Genomic DNA, 18,976 nt, shown 5'->3' on the forward strand with positions numbered 1-18,976 from the left:
TAAATACATAGGAAGCCATCCCATAAAAGTGAACGGTTATACGTGGGAATCACTTGTAATCATCAAAACTCCATAATTATCCAATCCCCATTTCCAATCTTATCGACCAGCAGGAATTCCATTGCCAGCCTCAAGGGTATCATTGGAGTCAAGAGAACATCTTCGGTCCTTGACGAACTTGGGCCAAGTGTTAGTCAACACAAGATATTTAATATGACCCTCAGAGTCGTCAAAGATGGTCGCGTCAAAGCCTTCGGGGATGTCACCCCAGTAAAGAGCCTTATCGCTCTGACTTCCAGAGTCGTTGGCGAGATCTGCCCCCATGATACCTGTTTCGGATCCATGCGATGATGCGCCGGAGGACTTGACTTTGTTGGCGGTGGTGGTCATCTGGAATGTCTCGAATGGTAGGGCTGGATCAACACTGCCCTTCTCTCCGAAAAGAATGCGCGCAGAGTTCTCAAAAACAGTTTCAAGCTTGCGCTGCTGTTGGGACGACAAATTGATCTGAAACTCAGCGTCGCGCGAGCTAATGTAGCCGGTATAAATGCGCAGAGCACTGTTGAATCGCTCGCGAACAAGTTCTTGCACAGCAGGTTCCTTGATCTTCTCAGGATCGCGAACAGAAGGAGGAAGAGAAGACTTCCACTCAGCGACAGCTCTCAAGAACGCAATGTTCTCACCAGAGAAATCGCGAAGAGCGGAGAATTGCTGGAGAGGTTCGGGGTTGCGCTCGAGGACATGCTCGAGTGCTTCCATGGTGAGGATACTTTCACCACCGCTGCTCTTCACGGAGCCGTCTTTGGACCAGGATGTAAGGGCGGAGGCAGCGACGGTTGTGGACCCTGTTGCGACGGAGCGAGCACCATGGGTGACAGCCTTTTTGTTGAGCTGCCATTTAGCAATGGAGTCAAGAGTTTCTTGGCGGAGGGTGTTGTGCTGGATGACTTCCCAGCAGGGCCAGAAGATAGTAAAGATCTCAATAGCCATGATGGAAATGGCGAGCCTGTGACAGGTGGTCAGTTTATGTCTTGTTTGAAGTTAAGGGGAGGTGGCGTACCATTGAGGAGGAATCCAGTATGCGTTGACGGGTTCCATGGCTGGCACGTACAAGGCGACGAGCCACATAGGGGTTGCATGAAGACTGTGTCTTGGTTAGAGTGGAGTCTTGGATCTAAGGGAGAAGGGACGTACTTGGCGATGCAGCAGGCGATGGTTTGGGTGCGCCATCCCTGGGTGTCGTTGACATGGCGGGCTTGCCAGAGGATGTAAGGGGCGACGATCCATGCCCAGACGAATTGCCAGAATACAGAAGGCCACCTGGAAGAGTTAGTTAGGATAGGGGATGTTGTAGTGGGAGAGTATGCTTACCATTCCCAGCCCTTACCCATCTGAGACTTTTCGTATTCCTTGGTGCCGGGATGGACTTCTGTGCCTGCGACACCCCAGCTGTGATGGAACTTTTTGGAGATGCACCACATGATGATAGTAAGGATAAGCTGATCCTGTTAGCTTCATCCCATGTTCCTCCGTGATTGACATACCTGAATAGCCATGCCCGCACCAATTGTGACAAGAATCTTCCTGGTATAATCCAATCGTTGAAAGCGTCCCAATAAACTCCCCGGCCTGGCGCGAGTTTTCGTCTCAGTCTTCTCATCCGGCGCAAACAACTCCTTCTGCTGTTTCGCAACATGCAAAAAGCGACTATTGCTCGCATGAAACAGTGCGATACCGAAAGGAAAGTACAAGCCCATGATCCAATATTCTCCCTCAGGAGTAAACAGCGGGAAATAAACGTAACCGGTCTGGACGGCGCCCCAGTAGAGGTGGAGCATTATAATAGCGACGAAAGAAAGCGGAAGGTCTCGAATTCGGAGCATGGGCATGTCGCGACGGCGCCAGAGGAAGATCATGCCTCCTGCGACGATAAAAGTCCAGATGAAGGTCCAGATGATCCAGAAGATGCCCAGCCCATCTAGGTTGGGCTGTGGCGTGGAAGAGTATGCCATTCTGGCGGTAATGAAAATTGGTAGTTGTAGAAATCGATAAAAGGAAATATGATTGATGGTCTGGTATAATGGTTGTTGATATAGGTTGTCTTTAAGGAACGTGGGTTTGAAGAAATGCACGTCGTAGCAAGTACGACAGGTACTTAAACTTGGGAGGGGGAGAAACAAATGGAGGAGATGACGAGGTGTTATGTATCACAGAAGAGTGTCCGTGTCTCTCTAATCCATGATGACGCTAAAGCAGACAGGGAACGTATAAGAGATTTCTTGCAGTAGAGAGTGACTGGGAGTAAAAGGCAAGACAAGATTGAATGCAAGAGAGAGAAAGAGAAGAAGAGTGGCTCTGAGTGAATGTGACGGGCTTATCCCTTGCACATCAACCCAGACTTGGCTCCCGGGACTTCAGATCACTAGTGCCAGGGTCAGTCGATCTCTTCCCGACCACGATGATCTTAACTGCAATGGTCTCCAACCCTTGACGCACAAACCCTTGCAAGTCCCGATTGGTCAACCCGCAGTTCGGAATTAATTGATGGGTGGTGCTTACGGTAGGGCATCACAACACTGACAGGACCGACCCCGAGATTACTTTTCTCGCGAACAGACCAGTTCTTGCCGATCCCCTGCTTTTTTTTTTTCTCGGTTTGCTACTTCTTTCGAGTTCGTCCTGGTCTATGAGGTGATTGATAGGTGATGGGCTTCTTATGCGAGGGGTTAGTGAGACAGACGAAAAGATCGTCAGTGTCACAAACCAATTAATTGTGCGTTGCTGGGAAAACGGCCAAACGCCCTTGCATCGGAATCACGAACTTCCAGACATCAGATCAACCTTTTTTTCATCGTTGCTTTTTATTTACCACGTTCTGTTCAGCCATGACGAAGAATGACCAAGCCACCGAGTAAAGTTTGCTGCATCCTTGTACCCGACTGTACCACGTTCAGCCCCAAGTCCTGAGCTGTCACAAACAGTCTCGAAAAGGACCGTTTAATCGTACTCTAATTGATATGATGGCTGGGAAACACCACCTTATCAATCTCCCTTGCGTTAGAAAAGGTCCGTTACTTTAAGTGCAAGGGAGAAAGTAAAGTAAGGGAGACAACGTGATTGAGGCCTCTACTGCAATGCCTGTTTTACCGACCTAGGCGCCTGTATCCACTGAGGCTGGCTAGACTCGAGCCCTAAACTTCTAACCACCGTTGGTTCCTGGCGCGCAACAGAATAAAGTTATGCCATGGTCTGATTTTGATAGCAATCGTTTCATATCAATGCCCTGTAAAGTCTGTATTCGATATCAATTAAATACAGTTTGTCCTTCAAAAAAGCAAAGAATATCTGTTGGGCGTTACATGCATAATCCCCGTCCTTTCTCCACGGCATCGCGATAAACGAACGAAACATCAAGGTTGCAACCATTCAGCAGCCCTAGAGGTCAAAGTGAATCAAAACCCACTATAACTCCAGCCAGCCATTAATTAAACCGGCGTGTTCCGTAGAAATGTCTCGAAACCGTTTTCACACAACTGAGATATCATTATTGCGAGGCGTAATAATTCCTTTTTTCTGGTTCCTCCTCTTTTTGTTTCTAGCCACTTGTTTCTTTCTTTCTTGCCGCTAGGAGCTGCCAGACCGGTCCGCACTTAGCTCAAACCCCCCAGTCTGGCCCTAGCAGATCTTAATTAATCGTGCTCCTCTCGATCAAATCACAGGCTCCTCCATGTCAAATCGGAGGGCCCTCTACCCGCACAATCACTGTACGCGCAAGATCGACCAAGTCTTGTCGTCATGCACAGCTCGAAGCGAAGCCTGTCGAACCAGTTATCTGGGTTTCACCAACGCGTGGAAAACACTCCGTGATTTTCTGTTCTCGCTGCCCAATGCTTTTTCACAAAGTTTGTTAGGGCGTTTATGCGTAACGGCCTCCCACGCGACCGAGGTGATCCGTGCTACTGTACGTACTGCTGTGTCTGTCTCACAGTCACAGCCTAGACAGCCCAGCACAGGTACTACTGTCAGTTGACTGGTGCTTGGGCTCTGGAATACGGAATTACCCGCTGTAAGCGTGCGGGCGGCTCGTTCTCTTGCCCATACTAACCAATACTTTACCACTCGGTTTTCTTTACCCGTTACTCTCAGGTACCTCACCAATCTCTTTTCCTCTATTTAGCTTCAACCCTCTTGTCCTACCGTTCGTGGCTGTCCCCGGCACTTTGGCAGCTAAAGTAGGAGATTGCCGTGGAGAGAGATCGGCATTGCGACAAAACACAAACCACGGGACATTTTCCGCACATTGCGCTCAGATAAGAATTCAAACACAAACATGTCTGATCCCGTCAATCTGAAGCTGACGCAAAACAATCGTCGCATTGTTGGTTGATCAATTAGCAAACATGCATAAAATGGAAGCATAACAGACAAACATTCAAGGGTCAACATTCAAGGATTGGAACAGCCAATGACGATTCACATTTTCAGCTACAAATTTCTCCGAGATCATTTCGCGAATGGTAAGCCAGATTTCCCCATGAACAGCTGCGCACAAGGATCATATCGCCGACTCGGCAAGATCGTGTCAAAAGTGACATTACCACCCATTCTCCACGTAGAAAAGATCAGCATGTCAGAGCCGAAACATATCGGGGTCATACCGGCAATATCACTTTCCTGTGGTCAATTCTGCACGGAAAGTCCCATTTCCGTTGTAATCTCGTATATTTCACCCGACAGACCGGTCGATGCTAGCTTCTCTCTAGTCCCTGAAATACCGCGCTGAATGCCGGTACCTGAATAGTATTCCATCCCAAACGAGTGATGCCTTACTCAAACATTTTACTGAGATTCTGCACTGGCCAGGCTCTTGCATCGCGAAACTTATCTACAACGCCTCTCAACGCCATCCGTTCATAATGATCCGTGAAAAAATCCCCGTACAACTCCATTCCAAAAGCTGCGTGTACCAACGCTGGCGGACAGCCTGGATGACAGAGACTAATCCCACAAAGATCGAGAATTAGTTGTCGCACTTGATTTTCTATGTCTCTCCACTGTGCTCGTGTTGATGAATGTCCTCTAGCTTGACGTCAGTGAAGATCAGACCCAAAGCGAGGGTAACTTTGACCCAGGGTAATTGAGATTGACGCACCCCAGAAAGGGATTCTCCGCCATGAGAACCATCTTTGCTATGATGCACAGCTGCATGCTTGTCACCTCGAGCGCGGACGAGTACCAAATAACCGGGAAAATCTCCCCATTCGACCGATCAGCCTTTTTCACGTAAAACGGCTGATACTCTTTCAACGCTTCCTCCTCTAGTATTTCGCCCTGTTTTTGAAGTCTCACTACACCACGTTAGTCAACCATCACAAATCAGAATCAGGCTAGCTGGGCAATCTCGTTACGCACACCATTCGTTCTCAGATCCATCTGCCCATCGCCACTTAGCCACCTGAGCCGTGTGCAAAACAATCTTATTAGCCCTCGAAGCACCATTCCCATATTCAGCATCAAGAACCATTTTGGGCGGATGACGCTTTGTGAATGAGTGGTAGAGTTCTTGGCGGACGGCCATCCAGTATGCCGCTTGGATGAGGGATCGGCGGCCGAAGAGGGTCCGTGAAGGTGGGCTTCTGAGGACTGCGTCGATAATCGCTAAGAAATTTACCTGAGGTTTGGGCGCGGCGTCGTCTTCGTCGTCGATCTCTTCTAGTTGACGAAGAATTACTAAAGGATGAGTAAGTGCTCGCTTATTGGGTGGTGGTTCTTACCTGCTGTTGCTATAATACTCTCTAATTTTTCATCATCTTGGATATTATGAAAGTCGCGTAGTGCAGGTATACATTTCAACGTATATTCCACAGCATCATGAGGCGTAAGTTTAGGTAGTAATTGACCCTGATACAATATTCCCTGAGGCGTTTTGTATTTCGGCAACCGACTCAAATGGCGCGCCGATAAAGCGAATATCGCGTAAAGTAACGGAGGATGCTGACGCGCTCGGATAGGAACGACAAGTTGAAAATGTCTTCTTTCGTCGCAAAGGTCAAGCTGCCACGTTAGCATTGACTGTCGATCCGGCGGTTACCGAGACATACCCAATGTGACAGCTCCTCGACAAAATACCTTAGCAGACAAGCCTCCTGCGGATCTTGGAGCGGAAACTTTGTTGTTTCAGGGTATTTGTCTGTGGTTTGGTCATATGGTGATGATTGATCCTGCGCGGAATAGATGCTCGAAGTGCTCGGAACATCTGTGGGTGATCGCCATGGTGATGAGGGATAGCTAGGTGAGTTACCCGTTGAGTGAGGTGCATATCTCGGCCTGCTGTCAAACGACGGTTGTTCCCTGTGCGTATGTTCGCTATGATGTGCTTGGACTCTTGGCGATGTGCCGCTGCCAGAGTCGAATTGACTTTGCGGACTACTGCCGACTGTATGCACATCAGTCTTCTGACTTTGGCTTTGACTTCTTTTGTTTCAACTTACAGTCCCTAACTTCGCTGTTGACCCATGTCTGACTCGTCAATGGTCCTGTGGATGAATTTCGAAAGATGGTCTGTTTAGCAGGTCGTGCGCAGGGGAGGTTTTTGACGATGCAACGTTGACATCTAGGTTGTCCTTCGTCGCCTAGAATCAATCAGTCCTTCTCAATCGCCAGTTGTCTCATCATAGCTCCTTACATTTCACATGTTTCTCTGTTGATCGTCAGTACTCGCTATGACCAATTAAGTGCAGATATTCTCACCTTTACACTGAAGACATGGTCGCTTGACCACTGGCATCGTTCTCAATCGCACTCAGTGATGTAAGAGTGTATTCTTCAAACGTAACGAGAGTTCTGATATCTGGACCTTGTCCCCCACTTGTCGTGACTTCAATTGAGTTTCTTTGCGCTATCACGTGATAAAAGTCGCTGTTCTCTCCGATGTGGACGCGATGGGGGATACCCTACAGTGTGGTATTTCGCCACCGACCACACACCTTAGCGAGACTTTAGACCGTATGTTGTAAAATAGATAATTATTTACCAATTTTTTTAACATTTCAGACATCTTTATGATAATGGATAACGAATGTAGAGGCTGTTGCTGCTTGTTGTGGTGATTTGTTTTTGGTTTAGCGTATTTCACGATGCTGCCTATTGTCATCCTTCAAGATTCATCCGACAACGAATCACACATGCTGACCTACTATTTCAATTCACGCATTCTCAACATCATCTCACAAAATGTCGCGTCAAACGCGCTCAGCAGCGAAGAGACTCACGCGTCTCCAAGCCTCAACCACACCATCAGTCACCCCGGTCGCTTCAATCACCCCGACTGCAACTGCTCCACCTGCTCCCACGCAGCCCTCATCCCTTGAAACACGGCTCTTCACCACACCCTCAGAATGGCAAACCTACCTAACCTCATCCCCAACCCCCTCAGGCCTCTGGCTCAAAATCGCAAAGAAATCGTCCCCAACCCCCTCAATAACATACGACCAAGCCCTCGACGTAGCCCTCTGCCACGGCTGGATCGACGGCCAACGCAAAACCCTTGACGCAACACACTTCATCCAGCGCTTCACACCGCGTCGCAAAGGAAGTCTCTGGTCTCAACGCAATGTTCAAAAAGTCGCCGCACTTATCGCAGAGGGAAAGATGACGCCAGCTGGTTTGGCAGAGGTGGATAAAGCGAAGGAGGATGGGCGATGGGAACGGGCTTATTCGTCGAGTAGTAATGCTGCTGTGCCAGATGATTTTCAAAAGGCGTTGGATAGGAATCAAGCTGCGGGGGAGTTCTTTGATGGTTTGGGAAAGACGAAGAGGTATGCTTTTATTCAACGGCTGGAAACGGCAAAAAGACCTGAGACGAGAAGTAAGAGGATCGATCAATTCATTGATCTTCTAGCCAGTGGAAAAAATTTGTAGTCCATCGCTGGAGTGTATTAAAATCTAACTAATGCAATCAAACACTCGAATCAAAGTCCTATATCAGAATCAATAATCATCCTCATCATAATCCTCCCCTTCACCATCCGACTCATCAGCCATACCCATCATAAACGGATTTCTCTCTTCCTCATCATCATCATCTTCATCGTCGGACTCTTCCTCTGCAGTCCTGCTGCTTGCGTCGTCTGAATCTTCTTCAACGGGATTTTCTTGACGATGAAGACGGAGACGTTCTGCGAGGGAGAGCTGTTTTGGTGGAGCGTCTTCTGGGTCTGAGTCCTCTTCTGAGCTTGATTGTTCGCTGCTGGATGAGCTGTCTGACTTGTCGGATTGTTGTTTGGACACCACGCCGCCTTGTTCTTCGTCTTCGTCTTCGTCGTCGGAGAGGACTGTTCTTGAGCGCTTATTGCTGCGCTCTGATTGAGAAACTGGCTCTTCGTCTTCATCATCGGAGTCGGCGACTACCCTTACGCGTTTTGTCAAGGGCTGAACATCCTCCTCTTCCTCATCATCCGAATCCGACACCACGCGACGCTTGCGACCGCGTTGCACGGGCTCTTCAGGTTCAGGATCCGGCTCTGGGTCCGAAAAGTTTGCGCCTGCACCTTCGCCATCCTCATCATCCTCATCGTCATCAGAAATTCGCTGAACCAGTCGTCGACCAGGTCTTGAAGATGCTTCGTCTAATGAGATGCCCTCCTCGTCTGAATCGTCATATGTCTCAACAATCTCATCATCGTCGATACCGTCGCTTTCGTATTGATCCAAATCCGGTCCATTGTTATCGTCATCCTCACTTTCCTCCTCCGAACTGTCGCTGTCGTCGCCCAAGTCCGGCCCAAGAGTCTGCAACATCTCAAAACGTCGTAGGCCGCGCTCATATTCAAAAGCAACCATAGGCCAAGCCTTGAGGCCTCTTCTCTCCAATGTCCCTCCGAGAGGCTCCGGTAAACTGTCCCAAGATTCTCTATTGATTGAATATCGCGCAAAGTCGGGATGTCGTTGCAGATCGGGCCAGCACCACAGGAAATGTAAATCTTCTCCGAGACCAGGCTGTTTTTCGTATGTTTGTGTTTGGTAATGGTTCACAAGATCGGATGTACACCATCCCAAAGTCGATTTTTGACAATCCGTGCTTGAAACGCTGACGTAGAATGACTCGAGCTGGGTGAACTGGTCCAATAGCGTAGGGACATGGAAACTGCTCAGATTGTCGAGAATATCCGTTCCTCCCAGCGCAAGATTCTTGACTTCGCTTGCGAAACCCGGTAAGTGGAAAACATTCCTTCCAGCAGGAAATGAAAGACCGTTGACGAGGATGACATCCGACTTTCGATTGAATGCGACTGTTGCGTCGCCATCACCAGCGTCTATGCTGAGAGAGTCGGGGAAGGCCATTTTCGCGTATGCGCGCGAATCTTGATTGACTGCAAAAACCGTGCGCAAGTTTCTCGTTTGATCTTCAAGCGCAAGACCATCGCGGACAGTCCAGACAAATGCGCTCGCTGCTTCGGGATGTCGTGTGGTGCCGTAAGAAATAATAAAATCGAGAACGCGATATCGGGCGCGTAACTCAGGACAGAATAATTCCCAGATCTTATGGCGCAATTCAATCGGTAATTCTCCAAATTTCGGGAAGTGATCATCGCCTAGATCTGATTCGTACTCATTTTCGTTATCGTTGTCTTCCTCGTCACTTGACTCTTCATCGCTGTCATCAGCGGCCATGGTATCGAGAAGTCCTCCACCATCAGAATGATCAGAGCTTTCGTCGCTGCTGGACTCGCTGTCGCCCGAGTCGTCCTCGCTCTGGGGATTTTGAGTAGGCTTCTCATTTTCGCTTTGGTCGGATTGTGAGTCGGACATTGTGTGGTGATGAAAAGTTCTCAAGGGCGCGGTGAGCTTGTGAACAGAGCTTGATGATTGAGATTGATGCAGGATGAGATGGCGCCGCACGTGCCAACGCACGCGCTTTCACGTGATTGGCAGAGTACTTCGGGAACAGAGCGGTTATAACTTCGATTAAGCTCCCGACACAATATCTGTTCAACGCTTGGGCAATTGAACATTATGTTTTCAGAGAAAGCTTATCAGACTGTTGCTATTAATGTTCTTTTGATTCAAGCCATACTGTTCAATTATTGACAGAACCACCAAGTCCTTCACTTACATTTGGTGCATGATATCCTTACCTTTGGAAATACTACGCTAATTCAACAAAGAGTAAAGAGTAAATTTTATCACAATGATATGGTAGTATACACAAGTAACAAACGCATGACCATTCTATAATCTCATAGAGATGCTTGCGTGGACCAAAAGTACGTCCATCCCCTAGGGTTTGCTCTGGGTGCTCACCAACGTCTCTTTCGTTACCACAATCTGCTCCGGATGGTCGTGCGCCGGATTCTCGCCTCTGCTCTCCACATATACACTGGGCATACCGCCCTGGATACTCGAGAACATGTCATTCAGAGCCAGCTCCTCAGTGCTGATGCTTCGCGGACCTCTTCTAGACTTCTTGACAGAGACGTGAGCGCCCTTTCGCGAGTTGGAGCCAGGAACATGATGCGACCCGTAGCGCTCGTAACTGGCATAGTTACTTGGATATTTACTGTGGTTAGATGACATGCCAGGGATGACCTTTGCTAGCAAGGGCCGTAGAGTGGGCAGCGAGGCGCAGATGATGGCGCAATTCAGTTCGATGACGGACCAAATGGCGGCACCGGCGCCGTCCCATGGCGGATCATCACTGTTAACAGCCTCACGGAGGGTGCACATGCGATAGACGGAGATGATGCAAACACTGTGGTGAGAGTCGTCCATCGTCAGTTATGAAACTTGAAGGTGAGAGGCGAGGCGCAAGTGTTTATACTGACAAGAATCCCAAACAGAAGATGAGTATAACCATGATCTTCTGCTTGACAGGTAGTTGGAGCTTCATGACCGAGGGAAGCGGGATGCAAAATATGACAACGTCTGTGGCGATGCTCATGGCTGACGAAAGGTACCAGACCGGCAGCGTGTCCAGACACCAACCTGCTGTGCTGGGTACGAGGGCGGAGATGGGTAGACACGAGATGCCGAGGAGAGTGGCCTGGATGCAAGCCCAGAGGATGACGCCGATGATCACCCAGGAGCAGACTTTTTGAACCCTCGACGACTGGAAGATGCGGCGATATTGGAATAGGAACGATACTTTGACGATATTCATGCCCAAATTGTAATGGAGAATGGCGACGTACAAGTACTATACACACGTTAGTCCTGCTCAGGTATCCGAGGGTTTCCGCGACCAAGAGGTGGCCATGGCATACCTTCAGCTGTTCTATGCTGTCCTCTGCTGACACGTCTTCCTTGTGTCTGCCCATGCCGTGTTTCGTCTCTGAGAATGAGGAGAATTATTAGCTCTGACAAGACGTAGTAGCTCTAGACACTGGAAGAACCTACCAAATACAGTTGACACCGCGTTGACAACGGAAATGCCCTTGAAAAACGTCAGCTCTATAGGCTCACCGAATTGTCCTTGAACCTGAAGGACACTAAACGAAAGATTCGACGTACCGCTGCTGCCAGAATAGTCCAGTCATCTGGGCCCGCCAACCCTAGAAGGACAAACCGTGCGTAGAGCCGTAGCAGTATGATTGTAACAGAGGCAACAACGAAGCCAACAGCGATTCCAACGATAAGGGGACCCTGTGACTCGTGAGAATCCGCCATGTTTGACCACCTGAGTCCGCAGCTGGCGGGCGGGTGAGAATGATGGTCTGAGGCCTTTCTGAATAGTGACAGGAGCTATGAATGGATGTCGGGGAGTTGGAGGGTCGGGGGCAATATCAAGTCGCACGAAAGCGATGACTGGCCTGGAGCTGATGCGCCATCTTATCACGTTATTTGGAACCAGATCAGGCATACTGCAGAAGACTGGGAGACAGGTAGGGACACAAACCAGCGGCACAGGAAGAAACCCCTTACGAGGAAGGGCTATGTCAGACAGTGGAATTGAACATGACAAACAACTCTACGTGGGAGTTTGCAGAGAGCAAACTTTACCCAGTGTTGGTCTGGGAAACAACAACCAACACCTGCAGGCAGGGGAAAACGTAGAGGAAAAATTGACCAGATGACTTCCTCCAATAGAGCTTTCCTACGGTCGCCATTTTCGGACAAGACAGCTTAGCAACCGGTTCGCGTATTTTCGCATTTAAACTCACTTGGCACAGGGGGATCACCCAGGCCCGCGGAGTGCTACCCCTGGTTCCGATACAGGGCCGCAAACACGGGACGGTTCCCATATCCCCCGCCTTTTCCCTGCATCATTGCTACAGTACCCCGTAAACATCTGTCAGACACACACTGTAATCAGTGGGGTCAAGTGGTATGATGAAGACATCAGAGACTGAATCGTTGTGAGCACTGACAATACTTTAAAGTCCTTTACACCAGACGATACAACTACCGTAGTAACACATGAGATTGACTAAGCCTCGTAGCTCCCAATAGAGCAATGCTATTTGCTTAGATGCGTAGGTTGGCGTACTGTCAGATCTCTACTTCTGTTTAGCCTGATTACGGAATCTTACCAAAAGATTCTGGATCTATAAGGCTTACTTAATCTCATAAGTTGCTATGGTAGACAAACATCAGGCACTCCGTAAGTGATATTTTGACCCAGTGTGACACTGCTAAATGAAGTAGTGAATAAAGACGTTTGTCGGCGCCAAGATAATTCCAGCGCATCGTTTGCCAGGAACTCAATGGAGATATCCCGAAGTGCCGAGAGAAGATGACCAGGACCAAAACCTGTGCCGCAGGCTTGCTCCGAATTGGCTTTTGAATTCTTCTTTTTCGTCTCTAGTCCGCGCACCCAGAAATAGACACCTACCCCACAAAGCACAAGGTGATCTGACCTTTCGTCCGGTAAAGACGCTCTTGTTCGCTTCATCATCCATTATTTCCACGGTCTGCTGCTTCTGCAACTACGATTAACCAATTTTGTAACCAAGCCTTCGCCGTATGCTGAGACATGGGTGTAGTTTTGTCGCTGAATGTTGGTCGTGTTATTCTGAGACCTCCTTCCGCTTTGGTAAAGCAAACATCAGGTAAGAAATTAGTAGAACCAACCAACAGTCTATAGTAGCAATAATATTCCAGCCCAACTGCACCATCGTCGGCGATGGAGTCTCTATTCGGCCAGAACTAGGTATAGATGCCGGGTTGACATTGTAATACTATGTCAGTGATTTATCCATGCAAATCTTGAAATCTCGTAAGCATTTGCTAAGTTCCATGCGACGCGGGGAACTTACGATCCCATTTGTCACTGCCGCACAGCTCCACCGACTCTTTCCAAATACAGGGGTACTGAGCATGGGTGAGACAACAACACAGTCAGCCCTTCTTGGCACGACCTGCAATTTGACAAACCTTGCTTCATGCACTGCATGAGAAGTTGCAGAGGCACCTCTACGACAACAAATCATTTGACGGGGTAGGGCAACATGGGATCCTGCATGGACCGGACCACCGTTATGCACCAAGGGATGGCAGGTACAAAATGGCTCCCAAACCTCCTGTCTATCGGTATGTCAGTGCAGCGAGCGTCACCCTCTGTTGTTCACGATATACATTCTTGAGATAGGATTCTGCTATTCATCTCTTGTACATACATATCATGCAGCTCTACACCTGGATCATATCAGGCTTATTAGCCGGTACATCAGCCGCCTCAGCACCCGAGACCTATGACTATGTAAGTCTTTTCCTCCGTTACTTCAAACACATATACCTGGGCACTGCTAATAATTATCCGTGTATAGATCATCGTCGGAGGTGGCACCGCCGGAGGAGCCCTCGCGACCAGACTGAGCCTCGGCCTTCCCAAGCACAAGATCCTGCTTCTGGAAGCTGGCCCAGCGGCTCTTGATGATGTGCGAATTAATGTACCAGGCATGCGCGGTGCGCTCTTGGGATCAGAGAGCGACTGGAACTTCTCTTCGGTTGCCCAGCCAGGGCTCAATGGGCGGTCCGTCGGCGTCCCCCGTGGCAAGGTTCTTGGCGGCTCATCGGCGATGAACTTTCTATGCTATGATCGTGCCTCGTCTGCTGAATACGACGCTTGGAGCGAGCTCGGCAGTCCCGGGTGGAACTGGAAGACCATGATCCATGGTATGACCAAGTCGGAGAACTTCACAGGTGACGACGGCGACGTCCACGGTCGCACTGGTCCTATCAAGTCCACTTACAATCGCATCGTGCCGGATGTTTTGAAGCCGTGGCAGTCTGTGGTCAGCAAGTTCGGGGTCCCCACCAACAACGGAGGCTCTCTAGGAGGAAACCCTATTGGAGTCATGTTCCAGCCCACCAATATTGACGTGACCAACTACACCCGGTCATACAGCGCCAACAGCTACCTGCCCAAGGCTGGGCCCAACCTCACAGTCAGGACAAATACCCACGTCGCCAAGATTCTATTTTCTGAGAACAAGGGCTTAGTTGCGACCGGTGTTGCTCTGCAAGATGGCTCTAAGATCAAGGCTCGCAAGGAGGTCATCCTCTCCGCTGGCTCCATCCAGAGTCCGGGATTGCTCGAGCTATCCGGCATTGGCCAATCTGCTGTTCTTGCCAAGGCGGGTGTCAAGAAATTGCTCGATCTCCCCGGTGTAGGCGAAAATTACCAGGACCATCTCCGTACCTCCAACACCTATAGACTGAAGAAAGGCTATGAATCCTTCGATCCCATGATATTCGACGTGGAAGGCACCTTGGCGAAGCAGGAGTTTAACCTCTGGCTTCAAAACAAGGTATCGTGGTATGACTACACCACCAGTGCCTACGCCTTCCTCAACTGGGCCCAAATCAGCAAAAAGACAGGCAAGCATCTCACCAGCCTTGCCGATGACGGATTTTCCAAGAATGGTACCGTCGTAGATAAGAAGAAGCTTAAGTGGCTGAGCAACCTGTCTATCCCCCAGCTGGAGCTCATTCTAGAAGCAAACTACGTCGGCGCCGCAGGATATCCCGGCGGTAACTTCATCACCATCTTCTCCAGCGTTATGCATCCCATGAGCCGCGGTAGTGTTCACATCAACCCCGAAGCTCCAAAAGGCAAGCCAATTATTGACCTAAACTACCTCAACAACGAGTACGACGTGCGAGCGCTCATCGAAGGTGCCAAGTTTGCCCGTAAGGTCGCCGAGACAGAGCCTCTACGGTCCGTATGGGAAGTAGAGACAGAACCGGGCCCGGAGGTGAAGACAGACAAACAGTTCCACGATTTTGCTGTCAACACAGTCAACAGCTTCTATCACCCTGTCGGTACCTGCGCGTTGCTCCCCAAGAAGGATGGTGGTGTTGTGGATAAGAACCTAAAGGTATACGGCACGAAAAACCTGCGTGTGGTTGATGCTAGTATTATCCCCGTTCAGCTGTCAGGGCATATTCAGACGGCTGTGTATGGCATCGCCGAGACCGCGGCGCAGAAGATTATTTCTGCAGCGTGATAGGAATCAGTCCACAGTGTTAAGAACTTAAACTATCTACCGTAGAAACTAAATTCGCATTCTATTTAGAAGGGAAGTAAGATATCAAATATACTAGACTATGGTAATAGTTAGGTCAATTTGCTTTATATAAGTAAAGCTATTTTACTTTAAATAACTTTAAAAGAAGCTTATATATATTTAAAGTGAAATTATTCTATAATATAAATAACTTTCCCTTATTAGTTAACAGAAAATGCAGTAGTTTAATCTTTAGTCTAGCTACAACATCCACTTAAAGCTTGCTGAGATTCAGAATTGTTCCTCTATTAAATGAGCTCTTAACATAATAAGGGTTGTAAGTAATATCATAAAGGACAGAGAAGAATGCACTTGCTATAAATGTATTTGATTATATGCAAGGATCAGGAGTAAAAGCTAATAGCTAATACGTCTAGATAGAACATAGGATATAATAGTATTCAGAAACTGGACAAAAATCACATAGGTATGAGATATTAAGATCTCAATGTTTAGCAATATAGAGGACAGGGAATGTAGAACGTCCCATCTATGTTGAAGTTTTCCAAACTATAACGGATGTATTAGCCGAACACAGACGATACACTTCTGACGCAATCTATTTCTAGTCGTCTATAGTTGGAGGAGTTGGGTATGTATATTTGAAAAGAACTGCCTTCAACGACTCAGCCAGACCTTCCTCCAATCGAGCGGACATTACTTTCTTAAATCTACGCTTCACCATCACCCTCGTTAACAACTCGATTTTGCTGTCTTCACTAAATCGTGGATCATTGAATTCCAGTCGCTTATGGGTATTAGTACTGAGAATCGACGATTCCATAGATGCAGCAAGTTTTTCAATCTCATATATTCCTAATTCTTGGTTAGCGTAACGACCTCTTAGTGGTATATTGTAACTAGGTATCTGTACCGCAGTCTTTTATAGAGCCTTGAATATTGTTACTTTGCATATCCTCAGGGTTATTAAGAGGTATGATGTCTCACGTACCAGGTAGCTTGAGGGTAAAGTTCCATGTAGCAAGATAACTTTGAAGTGCTTCTATCGGGGATGTGGCGTAACACCATCTATCGAGCTCGGGGTTCTGCTTCATGTTGATATCATTCTGGACGGTGGAGTGTATGAGATGATTGAGTCGATCTCTTCGGACAATAGTCTGAACTGCGAATTCGTGATGCAACCCGTTAGCCATGTGTTGTAACAATATTGATTGGTGAATACCTTTGCTAAAGATGTCTTCTGGACCTTCTCGAAGATTCGGGTTGGTAAAGAGTTCTACCAACGGTTGAACAGTCATGAAAATGTTTTCCGGGCTCAATAGCATAATTCGTACCCGTTTCATGTAGAGCCAAAACCTCGCCGGTGGCAAGAGCATATACATCTGGAGTAACATATTTCGATTCCTGTTTCGAATGACTTCATCCACACCGTACCGATAGCTCCAGGAATCAATTTTGATTCGTAGCTGTTGCATACGGCTAGCCTGTTCCCAATCTTTAAACCAAGTCCCAGCACCACGAGCTACGCTATGTCAGCAATTGCAACCGAGTCGCACCCTTTTCGCAACTTACCGAAAGCTTTATGTATGGCGAGAAAGCCAGTGTCATGCTCCTCAGTGTTTGTCATGTACTGGTGATATGCGGTGAACTTTGCCTCGTGCTTCTCGCCGCTAAGCATGGGTGGACTGGGAAATTGAAACCATTGAGATTGTCGATTTGAGCCCATTTCCTTCATCAGTTGATCTAACTTGCGTAGCTGTGCGACTATGGCGTCAGCATCGCAACCAGTGACACCTTTTGGCGCGGTCATGTAGTATTCAAGAGTGCGCAGGAAGGAAGCCTGACTCCCGAACACGATACGAGAGCAATGTGATGAGTTTTCGAGGAAGATTTTGTTGATTTTGTCGACATGAACTCGTCCCACTGGAAACAGGCTAAAATAGAATTTGTCATCTTTGGTGAAAGAATCATGCTCACCCTCAACCCGTATTGCCTGCCCGTTGACGATTTTTGAATAGCTGTTTCTCGCCTTTGTTATGGGAAGATCTTCCAGTGAAGATTTTGTGTTGGGGCCGAAAGTGTCATCGATGCAGTTATAGCGCATAGTCTCTCTAAATTGCCGCATTTCTGGGTTAAGATCTTCCTCTGGAACTGGCAAGAGGTAATTGCGCAAGACGATCATCAATCTAGGCGAGACCGGAGCAAATTCGTGAAAGTTGGCATCAGCTACCCCGTGGACCTCCCCAGTCTGTATGTCCTGTGCAAAGCAGTTAGGCCCTTCGAAAACATTATAGCTGTTATCGGTAAGTATGAACTCGTCGCCAGGATTTGACGGTGTGCAAATAGCCATGTACATCCCTTGAACATGCATGATAAGCCAATTAGCATCATGTGGGTACATCTGATTCTTAATCTTGTCCATCCACTCTCTTTCCGGGTCCATCTCTAGCGTCATAATTGTTTTGAGACTCTCGAGCCACACCTGAACAGGCCGTGTAAAGCCATGATCTTCCATGTACTGTCTGAACATGACTTTGTCGTTGGCCCAATAGTTCTCAACTTTTTCGTGATAGAATCTTTTATGAAACATGGATCCACGGAATTTCAGAAGAAAGAGAAACTTGCGGACGAGATCTCTTTCTGATCTTGGGAGACATACGACTTTGTCGTCGTCTTCCAAGGCCTTGGTGATTTTTCGAAAGACTCTCTGAGCTTGGCTCTCCATCTTGCTGAACATTTCTTCCACCTCATGCTGCTCCTTTCTAGTGGCTCCGTTCTTGTCCCTGTACATGTCTGTCAATCCGAGAATTCGCTTGACCGGACTCTCATCAACGACATAAGGTGTTTGAAGTAGGTTAACGTTGTTGACAACCTTATCGCCAGGGTATCTTTTCAACATTCCGCTATCGAGGCTGGGACGATTCTTCTGTTTCTTCTTCTTTTTTCTACTTTCTCCTGATGCTTCAGATTCGGTACAGTCCTTGGGCTCGAAGTCGTGAGCAAAATTTCTCAATAGAAATTGAGGAACGAAATGATGATACTGAGACCTGTTGTCTCCAGCTAGGTTGATGGTCGCCATCTAAAGGGCTCGACAGAGTAACAATAGATAAACTAGAGGGTTCTCAAGTATAGTAACTTCTGTTTAAAACTGATGGATCAAGACGATCAAAGTTGAGATGTTGACAGCGATCAGAACCTGCGTATCTTATAATCAGGCTGTGGAATGAGGCCTCCTCTGCTCCCGTTTCTGCATTGGTGCCTGGCAGCCTGATAGAGGCCTACAATCGTATGTGTAGGCTTCCCGTTCCCGCCAATGAGAGGTGCATATCAGGGTACGTCATTTTGGCGGAAGGTATTCGCTTGAAACACTGTACTAGAAGCTTGACGGATAAAACCCCGCAAAATCGCCTTCTTTTTCGTCCCTGCAATCCTTTTCTATCATTTTCCTTCAGTCGAGCTACCCAGAAGTGGTCCTCCCCTAGAAATAACTCCCTGCTCTCCAAGCTGTT

The 18,976-nt window shown here is 48.1% G+C and overlaps 6 protein-coding genes across 6 annotated transcripts; 2 read left to right on the forward strand and 4 right to left on the reverse strand.

The window, feature by feature from the left end:
- Window positions 1-99: 99 nt before the first annotated feature.
- FIESC28_08430 (uncharacterized protein) lies at window positions 100-2,012 on the reverse strand (the record flags this gene model as incomplete). The annotated part of the gene is made up of 5 exons (XM_031162568.1): window positions 100-1,006; window positions 1,061-1,144; window positions 1,195-1,320; window positions 1,372-1,499; window positions 1,545-2,012. The coding sequence occupies 5 exons, from the start codon at window positions 2,010-2,012 to the stop codon at window positions 100-102; spliced, it is 1,713 nt and encodes a 570-aa protein (XP_031013428.1).
- Window positions 2,013-7,233: 5,221 nt separating this feature from the next.
- Window positions 7,234-7,920, forward strand: FIESC28_08431 (uncharacterized protein; the record flags this gene model as incomplete). Its single annotated transcript, XM_031162569.1, has 1 exon — window positions 7,234-7,920. One exon carries the CDS (start codon window positions 7,234-7,236, stop codon window positions 7,918-7,920), a length of 687 nt encoding a protein of 228 aa, XP_031013429.1.
- A 69-nt stretch (window positions 7,921-7,989) lies between these two features.
- Window positions 7,990-9,810, reverse strand: FIESC28_08432 (uncharacterized protein; the record flags this gene model as incomplete). The annotated part of the gene is made up of 1 exon (XM_031162570.1): window positions 7,990-9,810. One exon carries the CDS (start codon window positions 9,808-9,810, stop codon window positions 7,990-7,992), a length of 1,821 nt encoding a protein of 606 aa, XP_031013430.1.
- A 468-nt stretch (window positions 9,811-10,278) lies between these two features.
- Window positions 10,279-11,664, reverse strand: FIESC28_08433 (uncharacterized protein; the record flags this gene model as incomplete). The annotated part of the gene is made up of 5 exons (XM_031162571.1): window positions 10,279-10,750; window positions 10,824-11,194; window positions 11,262-11,329; window positions 11,395-11,513; window positions 11,564-11,664. 5 exons carry the CDS (start codon window positions 11,662-11,664, stop codon window positions 10,279-10,281), a joined length of 1,131 nt encoding a protein of 376 aa, XP_031013431.1.
- A 1,954-nt stretch (window positions 11,665-13,618) lies between these two features.
- FIESC28_08434 (uncharacterized protein) lies at window positions 13,619-15,446 on the forward strand (the record flags this gene model as incomplete). Its single annotated transcript, XM_031162572.1, has 2 exons — window positions 13,619-13,696; window positions 13,764-15,446. The coding sequence occupies 2 exons, from the start codon at window positions 13,619-13,621 to the stop codon at window positions 15,444-15,446; spliced, it is 1,761 nt and encodes a 586-aa protein (XP_031013432.1).
- A 1,004-nt stretch (window positions 15,447-16,450) lies between these two features.
- On the reverse strand, window positions 16,451-18,546 carry FIESC28_08435 (uncharacterized protein; the record flags this gene model as incomplete). The annotated part of the gene is made up of 2 exons (XM_031162573.1): window positions 16,451-16,989; window positions 17,040-18,546. 2 exons carry the CDS (start codon window positions 18,544-18,546, stop codon window positions 16,451-16,453), a joined length of 2,046 nt encoding a protein of 681 aa, XP_031013433.1.
- Between the last annotated feature and the right edge of the window lie 430 nt (window positions 18,547-18,976).

The sequence above is a fragment of the Fusarium coffeatum genome (assembly GCF_003316985.1).
Source record: "Fusarium coffeatum strain FIESC_28 chromosome Unknown BRIP53273_contig_195, whole genome shotgun sequence".
NCBI classification, from domain to species: domain Eukaryota; kingdom Fungi; phylum Ascomycota; class Sordariomycetes; order Hypocreales; family Nectriaceae; genus Fusarium; species Fusarium coffeatum.